Source organism: Parasteatoda tepidariorum, chromosome 7 (assembly GCF_982258835.1).
Source record: "Parasteatoda tepidariorum strain Cologne lab strain chromosome 7, Ptep-v5.0, whole genome shotgun sequence".
Taxonomy (NCBI): Eukaryota; Metazoa; Arthropoda; class Arachnida; order Araneae; family Theridiidae; genus Parasteatoda; species Parasteatoda tepidariorum.
Genome location: NC_141761.1, coordinates 85,594,742 through 85,607,073, shown reverse-complemented (window position 1 = coordinate 85,607,073; position 12,332 = coordinate 85,594,742). Strand labels below are relative to the sequence as shown.

Genomic DNA, 12,332 nt, shown 5'->3' with positions numbered 1-12,332 from the left:
TCGCTCAGTCAGAAATGCCTTTGTTTGAGTCGATGTGTGAGAGCTCGCATTGTCATGATGAAGAATGATTTGCCTGTTCTTCTGCTTTTTTCGAATTTCTCCGATGACTTCTGGCAAACAAATGGTCGTGTACCATTCAGAATTGACTGTCCTGCGTTGCTCTAACGCCATTGTTGCCACATGACCGTAATGCCGAAGAAACAGGCAATCATTTGTTTCGATGTGCTTCTTCCTCGAACAACTTTTGTTGGTTCTGCCTCGTCTTGGAAGACCCATACAGTTGATTGCTGTTTTGTTTCCGGCTCATATGCATTGATCCATGATTCGTCACCTGTGTAGATGATATACACAGCCTTTGATGTACCTTGAACATATTTTTCCAACATTTCCTTGCACCAATCGACACGAGCCATTTTTTGAGCGTTTGTCAGATTATGCGGGATCCAGCGCGAACAAATTTTTTTACGCTCAAATGTTCATGCAATATTTTATTGATGCTAGTCATACTAATGTCCAAAGACGCCTCTATCTCACGGTATGTCACATGACGATCTTGCTTTATCAGTTCACGCACAGCATCGATCTTTTCTGGCACAACAACGGATTTTGGACGATCTGCACGGGATTCGTCATGGATCGAACATCGACCATGATTAAATTCGTTATACCAATTTTTTACAGTGCTGTAGGATGGCGCTTTATCGCTGAATAAAGAATTAAGTTCATCGAAGCACTCTTGTCCTGACAATCCACGTCGAAAGTTATGAAAAATAATGGCACGAAAATGTTCACGATTCAATTCCATTTTTTTAAAAGAGAAGAACTTTTCAATTTACTGTCAACAGCACAAATGAAGCTATAATGATAAATCGTCTGCTGAATTTATGTTTAAAAATATCAAACTTTCGATTAAAATCGTCTGCGGTCGCCTAGCAACACTTACTGTTGCCAAGACCAGAAATATAAATAGCAACCCTCGTATATCAAGTTTGAAAGTGGTGATCATGTCTATGGGCATTATTTTAAGGGGGGACCCCACCCTGAAATGGTAAAATATTAACATTTTTCTGGAAATTTTTTTAAGTAATCTAGACAATGCAGAGACTCCTTGCTTTTTTTAATATTATTTAGCTACAATTTAAGTCTATTTTAAAAAATTTTCTTTTATAAGATAATAAAAAATAAGTTTGTGGCAGCTGCGTGTGTGGCTGGTCATCAAAAAGTAGCAACTCACTGGCCTTATGGATTTAGAAGTCCAAAAAATAAGTTGGTGGCAGCTGCGTGTGTGGCTGGTCATCAAAAAGTAGCAACTCACTGGCCTTATGGATTTAGAAGTCCTGAAACATAGGAAAACTATTTTGTTTAGATTTTCTGAAACATAAAAACATTATCTAAATAGTAGCATAGCGGTTTTTTGATATTCGCAAAATTACCAAAATGGGGCAACTTTAAAAAAAAAGTTAAGTTTTTCATTAAAAAAATATTCATTTAAATACTAATATAAAATCGAAAATTTAAAAATATCAAAAAAATCCTATGCTACTTTCTAAAGAATATATTTTTACGTAGTTTAAAATAAAGAACAGCTTGTTTTGTTGTATAGATCATGAGAAAAACGTTAGGCCAGGTCAAAAAACAGCGTTTTGAGAAAAACTTGTTTAAAGTTTTGACTTATGGTAGGGGAAAGCGTTTAATTTCATGTATATAATGGTTGATAAATGAAATGCCTACAATAAGTTTCTATATACAGTCAACAGAATGAATGAGACTAAAAGAATGTCGCCCCTCCTAATCCGGCCGAACGGGCCTTTCTACCTGCTTAGCAACGACTCGCTATTTTCCAGTATAACTTCCAAACAAAGTTAGGTACAGAGAAATCGTTTTAGACAGACATTAGGAAGGGTACAAAGATTTGAAAAATGCAATTAAATTTTTTTCGAATTTTTTAGATACTTAGGGTAGAATCCTCCCTTAAATTTAAATAACTTATTAAAGTGTACACTCTAAATCTTAAAAACACACAGTTTCATTACTGAAGCTCAATAATAGCCTGCTTTTTCAGAAAATTACTAACATATGTTTTGATGAAATTTCTTATGCTATTTACTGAAATTTTTTTTAATATCCCTTAAAAAGATTATTTTTTCAGTAACATTTTTTATTTAAAGTGTCAAACATTTTACATAAATATGACTCAATTGCTTAAATTTGTATAATTGTTGCTACTGTTTAAAATTGGAAATAAAAGCTCTAATTCATTCAAAACACTTTCTGAGTAAGGCTTTATATCATATAAATTGGTTAGGGTTAAATTTTTTATAATTTTAGTTTCTTAATATGTTTAGCTTTGTGTTTAATTAAATTTTTTTTCGATACTATTTAATTATTCATTTGAGAGTTTGTTAGGGCATTTATTTTTAAATTGTTGCTTCTCACAGGTTTTCACACTTTCTCTGGTTTTATTAATTGAAATGTTATGTGTTTCTAAAGCTGCATATTTTTGGAACTATCAAGATAAAAAAATAAAGCAATAAAGACAAATTAAATTATTATTTTTTCTGTTCAGCGATTGGTAAAACTCCTGAAAGTTTCTATCACTATTGAAAGCTAAGCTCTATGTTATTGTATTTTCAATATTTTTTTGTTCTTTATCATTTCTAATGCAGATTTACAGTCATTTGAAAGAAGTAATCAACAGTCTAGTACTACACTTGAAACAGTTGCTAGCAGTGTCAAAGATGAAATGAAAAAACTTGTTGTTGATGCTCAACAAAATCTGCATGCTCAAATAACCAAGTCTGAGACGCTTAATACAAATATAGTAAAGTAAGGCATTATTGTTTCTTTTATTTGTTTACTAAGTAAACATTTGAAAATATTTTTTTCAAAAATTAAACCAATTTATGTATTTTCTTGTGTGGTTCTATAACAAAGCAATCTTAGTTTAATACCTTGTTTTCACCGACTGGCTGATGTAACTTAAATACACATATTTTACTGAGGAATTGCTGTATTGGCTCAAAAGTAGTTTTAATCCCAATCCACCTGTTCATTCATATGAGGTATTATATTAGTTGTAAAATACTGCACCTAACATTTCTGAGTTAAAACAGATGCCATTATCCTCTAAAAATAAATGCAATAAAAATTTTTAGAAATTTTTATTATCAATACAAAAAGCATATTATACTAAATAAAAATTTTCTTTCTAAAACTTGATGTATTTTTTGACGGAAATTATTGCATACATTTTTTTTTATTTTAAATTTGGTAAATCTGCATATAATGTTAAATTGTCTGTCTCTAATAATTATAATTATTGTTTAATTTTTCATGTTTTCCAAACTGTATAAAATTTTAAATCTTAATTTTTTATGTATCTGATCTCTGTTACATCTATTTATATGTTAGCAGCAGCAGGGTAATCTGCTTACATTGTCATTGTTCTTTGTCTTCACAAAATGATTACATCGTGGCTCCACGTTGAATCCATGGCTTTTTAAGTGCAATTTGGAAGGGTGTAAATTCTGCACGGACTTAGTTTTGAGAATCTCTTAAAAATATAAAATGCGATTTCGTGGAATAAAATCTGACATAGTTTCACTGTTCTGTGCTTCCCTAAAATAATATAATATTGACAAAGGCCATATTGGAAGGGTAAAAATCTTGTCAACTTTTGTCAGGCCCTTTATTTACTTTACTTCAAGAGTTTTAATATATTTCTGAACAAATAAGTGGAATTTCTTTGAAACAAAAGTGATTTTTTTATTTCTTTGCCTTGTATTATTTAAAGTTTTCACCATTTCCTTAAAGGGGAAATGTAAAAAATAAAATATTAAGTTCTTAATAAATTTTTCGAAACATAAATAGCTCTTAAAACTGTTTTATTTCTATGTCTTAGGTTAGGGGTGCACAACCTATAGCCTGTGGCCAACGACTATTGATGTGTGCCCATGGGAACTTCTGAACGCTATAAATTTTTCCTTTTCATTTGGTTTTTGTTTAAGCATTATAAATTTTCTTTTATTAAAATATTTAATTTAAATTAATATTACTCAATAATTTTTTTTTTTGCACTTTTATTTTGTAAGTTTTTTTTTGGTTAGAATTTACATCCTCCCTCCCAATATTTTTGTATGTATATAAATATTTGATAAATTAATTATTGTGAAAAATGTGAAAAAAATTTTTTGTAAAAAAATTATCAGTTTTTTTAGTTTTGAATAAATTCAAATAGTTTAAAGTATTTAATTTTCTGTAAATATGTTATTAAGTTTGCTAATAAAAATATTTAGTGCTTAGATCACTATTGTTTATATAAAAATTATCATATTTGCCACTAATATGACTAAATATGCAAGTGGCCCATCACTCATAAAGATTGTACACCCCTATCTTAGATATTGTCAGTTTATAAGGTTGTGATAGGTTTCCTACATATTTTTGTTCCTATTGCTCAAAATAGTTTTCATTAGCTGTATCTTGTTTTGCAGCATTAAATTATTGGTGCTTTTCTTGCATTCAGTTCTACAAATTTGATTTTCTTTTTATTACATTTCTTGTTCAACATGTTCATGTGTGTAATAAATAATTGTCTTTTAGACAACATGAAGCTCTTCTTGCAAGTGTTCGCCAGATTGTTCAGGAGGAAACTCGAAAAATGTTGAGAGAACAGCAAAATGCTGTTCTGAATTCCCGCTCAACCACCCCAGTTCCTCTCGCTGATCCTCAACTTCAAAAACAACAATTGAGAAAGTTGGTGATGCAAGGGAATTTAAATGAAGCCTTTCAAGAAGTATACCTTATTTATATTTTGAAAGATAAAGTATACTTTTCAAATTGTATTGATTGTTTATCTCTACTTGTGGCTCTATTTATAATGATCTCCCTCTCCTTTTAAATTCCATTGATGTATTAAGTTCTAATTCAAGAGTTGTAGGTATTGGTCATTTTAGGGTACTAAGATGCAGCTATACTTTTGATATGCCAATATTGTCGCCAATAGCCCATTGTGCAGCTCTAGTGCGACGTAAATTAACAACAATAACAAAGATACGTCACTATTATTGACTTGTTTGTTTATTTAAGAAAGAAAGCCAGAAATAGTGAATATATTATTTTAAGTGATATTATTCCTGTAAAACATTGCAATTCTAACATTTTTTCTTCTTTTTAATACTTAATTCCAGTAATAATCTGATTAACGCATTTTTGTATATGAAAATGTATGAAAAATTTGTGGTCAAAAGTTTTTTCGCGAAACACCATATAACAGTGAAAATAGTCACATTTCCCCCCACTTATCTAGCTATATATTGGTAGTATCTTTTCTTGCAAAATTTTTTATTAATCACACTAAAATGTTGAAATTTCTCATGACTAGGACTGGGCGATATAAGAAATTTTATATCGTGATGCATCGTCAGTTTTGCATAGCGATGTATCGCGATATAGTATTTTTGGAATTCATTTACTTGTAAGGCGCAGAAAGTCGGATTTTTATCAAAACTTCATACTCAGATTGATTTAAATCAATTTATGAATTTGATGTATATGTTTTGCTTAAGAAAGATATTAATGTTATATTTTCTAAAAATGATCGGGTAAATAACGAAAGATTTCTTAGTTTAAAAATAAATTATAAAAAAATAAATAAAATTGAAATTTATCAATAAATTTACCTAACAATATAGAAAGAAAATTTAAAAAATAAGTTCGTTAAAAATTATTTGTGTGCTTAAAACAAATAAATAAATAACTTAAACTAAATAAATTGAACAAAAAAAAACACTTTTAAAACAACACTATTTTTTATCATTATTATTTCACATAAATAATAAAGTTAAATTGAATAATTACCGAATTCTGAACGAAAAAACAAAGTAAGGTTTAATTTCTTAAAAATAAAAACAAAAGAATTATGATATTCGATAATATATTCAACTGACAATATTGAAAGAAAATTAAAAAACACGATTATACTCTTTAATAAAACGAAGTGCTAAATGATTTTAAAAAAAGAAGTCGCAATCGCAAACATTACTAATTTTTTTGAATAAACAAAGTTGATTGACTTATGTCCAAATCCAAAAGAGGAAAAATAAGTTTAGTTATAATTTTATTTATAAAAATGAAAACAACTAAAGATTTATAAATTTAAACTCATTAATAAAAACCCATTAAATTATTATTTTATCCAAAAAGTTTTTAATAAATTAAAATAAAGTAAAAAATAGCCTAACAAATTTAATTACTTTTTAATTTAATTCTTTATGGGCACCTTAAATTAGATTTCTGTTTGCAATAAATTCAATAATGAAAAATAATACTTAAACATATAATATCAAAATTAATTTTCACATTTAAAAATAAAAAAGAAAGTTTTGTTAAAAAAATTTTTTACTTAATTAATTAAGAAACACTTCTTTACATATTCTTTTCAATAATAGATTACGTTCAGAACAAGGTAACGATCACAAAGTCAGTCCCACTGAAAATAATCTACAAGAAACTATATCAAGTCGCGACAAAGAAGAAAAAAAAACTAAGAGGTGCGGAAACGAACATGCGAGATCATGATATATGTTCTCAAAACTGATTCTGATTCTACCGCTCATCAATCAAGGCCGTTTCAATATAATGATCCGTACATCGTCTTCCCCAGCGCGAGTTGGCATTGGAATGTAAGATATCCTTTCGTGTCTTGTATCGCTATATCGTTCGTCTTCTTTACTCGGCGGCTTAAATCAGATTTCTGATGCATCGCATGGAACGAAAGTCGCTGTATCGGCCAGCCAATACAGGCGTTAAATCGATATGTCGCGATATGTCGATTTATAGCCCAGTCCTACTCATGTCTAATCTTTGTATATATCTTTCATTTCCTTATGCTATGCAATGTTCTTTTGAATTCTGAATTTGTTAATTTAAATAACTTTATTATTGCAGTGTATTTATTTTATTAATTATTATTCTTAATACTTTACTTTTCATTCTTTTGCATTTGGCTTTATATGTGTAATTTTAACCTCTAATAGGTAAAATTGGTTTATTTTTTATTTAATTTGTATTACATATTAATATTCTAAGCAAGTTTATCTTTATTAATAATAATAAAATGATTCATTTATAAATTGAGATTATTTTTTATAATTTTATCTCTCCTTTATTTTTTAATATATGTTGAAAGACAGCATTTTATTTTAATATACATAGACTTAAGATACCCTTTTTTATAAAAAAAAAAAAAACTTCACTCCTGCTCATTTTTGTTTCTTCCGTATCACGCAGGTGCAATGTTTAAGATTAAATTAAACAAGGGTACAAAATTTAACAGATGCAAAATTAAACAAGGGTATTTTTTCTGATGTTTCTGTATTGGCTGAGAGAGTTAAAATGAGATTTTTTTTAAATATACCTTTCTATGGTCTTTAATGCCATTTTTTTCTCTGTATTGTGGTGTAATATTTTTTAATAGATATAAAATATACAGCATCGTGAATAAATTAGTAATATAAATTTTTTGTGGTTCACTTTATATTGTGAACATGAAACTGTTAGTTCATACTGCAATATTAGACTGGGAATTTGAAAAATATATCTGGAAGAGTCGGGGGAAATTTATTCTTTTATTTCAGTAGTATATTGATATTTTGAAAATTTTTATTCAATGCTTATTGTGAAAAAAAATTTTGTTTGTTGAAAAAAAAAAAGTGACAATTTTCATCTTTATTTCTAGGCACTCACTGCTATGGATGTTCAGCTGGTGTTGTATCTTTGTGAATCTGTAAACGTTGAACAAGTGTTTGGGCCTACTCCCTGCCCTTTGCAACAACATGTAATGTTATCATTAGTTAACCAATTGTCAGCAGATCTTAATGTTAAAACTGAAATAAAAGTCAGGTAATTCAACAACATACTGTTTACTTTGATTTGTACTGCAAGTTTCGAGTCTAAGAGTTATTTATGTACAAAGTGATGAAAGTATTCCAAATTATTTGATCCTTATTACTCAGAACTATGGAATCTGATTATGCCAATTATCAGCCAATTATCTGAAATAATTGTGCCAAAATTTTGAATACTTGCATATACTTAGCATTGGTTGCCTAAATGTATTTATAGAATTTTAATTCTTTTAAAATTTCAACGATTTGCAATGACTTATATCAAATTTGAAAATCATGGAATTATGCCTATATTTTGTGGACTTTTATTGCAATTTAAATTTTTTTGAAAACATTATATAATTTTTAATATTGGACAGTCACAGATTGTTCAAATGTAACTTTTTTGCACTAGGCTACTTGAGATGCTTTTTTATGCCTAAGCAGCCTTAAAAGCAATTCTACTACAAAAACAGATAATTTCTTTTAAAATTGTTCTCATTCTGCATTCTTCTATTATAATAGTTTTTTTAAAATAATAATTCTGGAAGTTTACTAAATGGTTGTACTGTATTGGTTCTAAGCAATGTAAAATGGTTGCTATAAAAGGATGAATTGTTTTTAAAAAAACAGACCCTCTAATTTTCTTTAATGGTTATCCCATTAGTTACACAAAAGTATTCAACATAAAAGATATTGTTATAAATATTAAAAAGAAAAAAAATAGTACAATATAAGAATTTAACATACCATTGTTTTGTATTGTTTACACGAACAAAAGAAGGGGAACCACGTAATTTGGTTATAGCCTATGTTTGCTGCGATTTGAAAATGCATTGTTTTTTGACTTGAGCAAGTTTGGGTGAAACAAAATTAGAATTGTTACCGGTTTGGCATGATTTAAATCACTAGATTTTTTTTTTATAGAGAGATCATTGATTTAAATCAACTGATTTTTTCTTAAATAAGTTATTTAGTTGGAAATATTTTTATAAATATGTTCTTTAGTGCTTGTGTGATCCTTTTTAAAGGATGATTTTATTGATAATGAAGGTTTTATCCAAAGAAATAATGCAAGGGTAAATTATTGTATTTCAAAGTAGACTAATAAATAAACAAAATTAGTGACTGAAAGTGGATAGGAGTAATGTTAAACTGTAAAATTATAATTTTCCGTTTGCTGTATGTAAAATAATTTGCTAGCATTAAACATATTTCAGCTATACCTAATTTATGTTTTGAATTTAAATTAAGGTCAATGTGCTCTAGGCCTATGTGAGTTGCTTTAGAAAATTTTTTGTTTGTTTGTGTTCTATCTTCATTTTGAATTACATATATAGTAATTATTACTTTAGTTAAAAGAATATTTCTTATAGTAAATCAGAATATAGTTTCATAGTTAATAATATTTCTTAAAGCAAGAGGGCATAAAACTAATATGTTAGTCTTGTGTTGTGTTTTATTTAAATAATTTTGTGATTTTTTTTTTTTCTATTGCAAGGTATATTGAGGAAGTGATTCCATGTTTGGATAATGATAATGCTATCACACGAGATCACATTCGTACAGTTTTGGAGAATCTTCAACATCGTATCAGCACCTTTTTATCTAGGAATCCCAATCACAAACTCTCTCGTTGCCTCCGAAGAATAAATATGGCCATAAACTCCTTAATTAAATGATACTAATATGTTTATAATTTCTGTAAAGTATCATAGTTTCTTTATGTATGTAGATTTCATGAATATTAGACTTTTTTCATTCTCATTAACATGGAAAGAAGAAAAAAATTTATATTCTGAAAATTAAACTTGGAAAAATAATCAACTTCTTCTTTTATTGCATTCATAAATGCTACTGATTGTTATCCTTAGCATTTTTATAAATGTTGTATCATACATGGATATAAAATATTTTTAACTTTAAAAAAAATCTTGTTTTTTCAAGTTATTTGTATCCTGTTTTTGAATGTTAGTTTTTAATATTTTTTTGCTGAATTTATGAAAATTATGTGTTACAATTTGAAGTTAGTTTTTCAATCCTTCATGTATAACTTTAATTAAAAATGACAAAAAAAATTTTTAAAATATGTTATTTTAAAACAAATTTAGTTGTGTAAATTTAACCCCATTTTTCATTCCAAAAAATATTAATCTGATGAAAAGAAATAATCTATGGGAATTACTATACAAAGAATTATTTATTTTATTGAATTAAAAAATTTGTTTAAAAGTTATTCCTTGCCATTTATAAATACTCTTCATCAGGAGTACAATTCTTCCATCCTCAGTCTTAAAATAAAATAATTTTTTCACTTTTAAAAAAATTTTTTATCTAAATAAAAATTTCTAGTTTTATTTTAACACTCTTGATTGTCAGTTTTTCTTCATTTGATTTAAAAATAAGGCCTAATTAGCAGGGTTGCCACAGACTACTAAAATGCGACTATTTGCTACTATTTTTGGCCTTAGGCGACTTTTTTTGACTGAAAAGGCAAAAAAAGCATCTATTTTCAGGAATAGGCGACTATTAGGATACTTTTTTACTCTTAGCGAAGTTTTTTCGCAAAAATGAGTGTTACCTTTTAGAACGTTAATAAAAGAAAACAAACTTTTATACAATCATTTATGTCCAGAAAGCCAAAAATTTAAATTTCCATTATTTTTAATAAAGTACTTGTTATATTTTCTCTCTGAGAGGCAGTTTTGTTATTTTTAATTGTTTTTCCCTTCTATTAGGCATGAGGCTTCTAAAAGCAACTATTTTTGTTCATTTTTTACTGTGGCAACTCTGAATTAGCAATTGCATAATTGCAAAAATTTAGCATGTTCAACTTGAGGGCTGTCCATAAATTGTACTTAAGCAACTGAAGTATCTTATCTGTTGTACCTGATTTGTTTAGACTCAAATGTAGAAACTCAAACAAAAATAACTTTAATTAAAACTCTCTGCATATTTACTATTTTGAAGAGGCTGTAACAAAGAATAGTTTGATGGAGAATTATTTTAAAGTTTTTTGGTAATTGCTTTGTACAATTTACTTAAAATGTTTTGACTCTAATTAATATTTCAACAGTCTCAGAAAATCATGAAATAAGGGTCGGTTTTCACTTTTGTTAAAATAATATCTGGCTGCTTTCATAGTTATTGCAACTGTTTAGGTAGAAATGAGCTAGCTGACGAAGCAGCACGGGCTAGCTCTAATGCAATTTTCTGGGGCCCTGAACCTGCGCTGGGAATTTCTCCCTCCTCATTTAGGGCAACCATATTCAAGCTCTACGGCAAGATCGCCCATGAGCAGTGGCGCGCTGCTGACGGTCAAAGACAAGCTAAGGAGCTGAATCGAGACTGTCCTAGTGTACGTCAAAAGGAGCTCTTAAAGCTTAACAGAAACAGTATAAGGAAGATCATAGGTCTTCTTACTGGTCACTGTATCCTCAGAAAACACCTAAACATTATGGGAATTGAATCAAATTCTCTTTGTCGGGGATGTCATCTAGAAGAAGAGACATCACGACACATACTCTGTGATTGTGAGGTCTATTCTGCTCAAAGATTTGAGCATTTAGGGCAGCATATTGTCAATGCCTGGGAACTGCAAGATGTTCCTGTAAGGTGCTTGCTGAATTTTATTTCAGCCATAGGGCTCTCATGCTAATCATGATTTTAGGGTTTGGGTACAATAGACCTCTGGTCGATGTGCCCTGCTCGTCAGAGCTGCCCAACCTCTAAGTCTATCTATCTATCTAACTGTTTAGTTAATAAATACTAAGTTCTGATTACGAAATCTAGCAATTTTTAATTGAATATTCAGTTTTCAGATTAACTTTGATTTACAATTGAATCCAATTAATGTTTTGATAAAAATTTAAATTTCGATTAATCGATGAAAAATTCCCATGTTTACCAAATAGTTATTTTGTCAGTTTCAAAAAATATTTAGGTCTTAGGAATAAGGCTAAAGTTACATTTTTGGGTCATATGTTTGCATTTTTTAATAGAATAAATATTAAGTTATAAAATTTATAGTTTTCATGTATTCAAAACCATAAAGTTAAAATGTTGATTAATTATAAAAGAATATTTTAAACTAAATTTAAGATTTAAGTCTACTTTAATCTGTATTAAAATTTAATTTGGCCAGAATCGTATTACAATGAAAGATTCCATCTAAAGATTATGTTTCAGAATGTTTGTTTTTGATAATAAAAATTTATTCTTATGTAAATTTTGAATCATTTATATATTACTTAATTTATATATATACATATACATTTATTTCTTAGACAGTTACATTAAATTGTGAACTTTATATTTTTGAATGTGAAAACTAAAATTTGTTTTATATTTATGCTTTAAAAAAACAACTTTTGACATTTATGATTTATCAGAAAGGAATCTTTGGATCTATTCTAAGGACCTAAATATATACTTTTGAATATTAAA

At 28.2% G+C, this 12,332-nt stretch overlaps 1 protein-coding gene across 4 annotated transcripts in view; it reads left to right on the top strand.

Annotated features, from left to right (window-relative positions):
- Ge-1 (Enhancer of mRNA-decapping protein 4 homolog Ge-1) overlaps positions 1-9,709 on the top strand; it is a 56,754-nt gene extending 47,045 nt beyond the window's left edge. For all 4 annotated transcript variants that reach the window (XM_087168184.1, XM_087168182.1, XM_087168183.1 and 1 more), the window contains exons 22-25: positions 2,667-2,826; positions 4,603-4,795; positions 7,739-7,902; positions 9,388-9,709. In XM_087168184.1, the coding sequence (XP_087024310.1) occupies positions 2,667-2,826; positions 4,603-4,795; positions 7,739-7,902; positions 9,388-9,568 (698 nt within the window). In that variant the 3' untranslated portion in view covers positions 9,569-9,709. The remainder of the gene's footprint in view (positions 1-2,666; positions 2,827-4,602; positions 4,796-7,738; positions 7,903-9,387) is intronic.
- Positions 9,710-12,332: the final 2,623 nt, after the last annotated feature.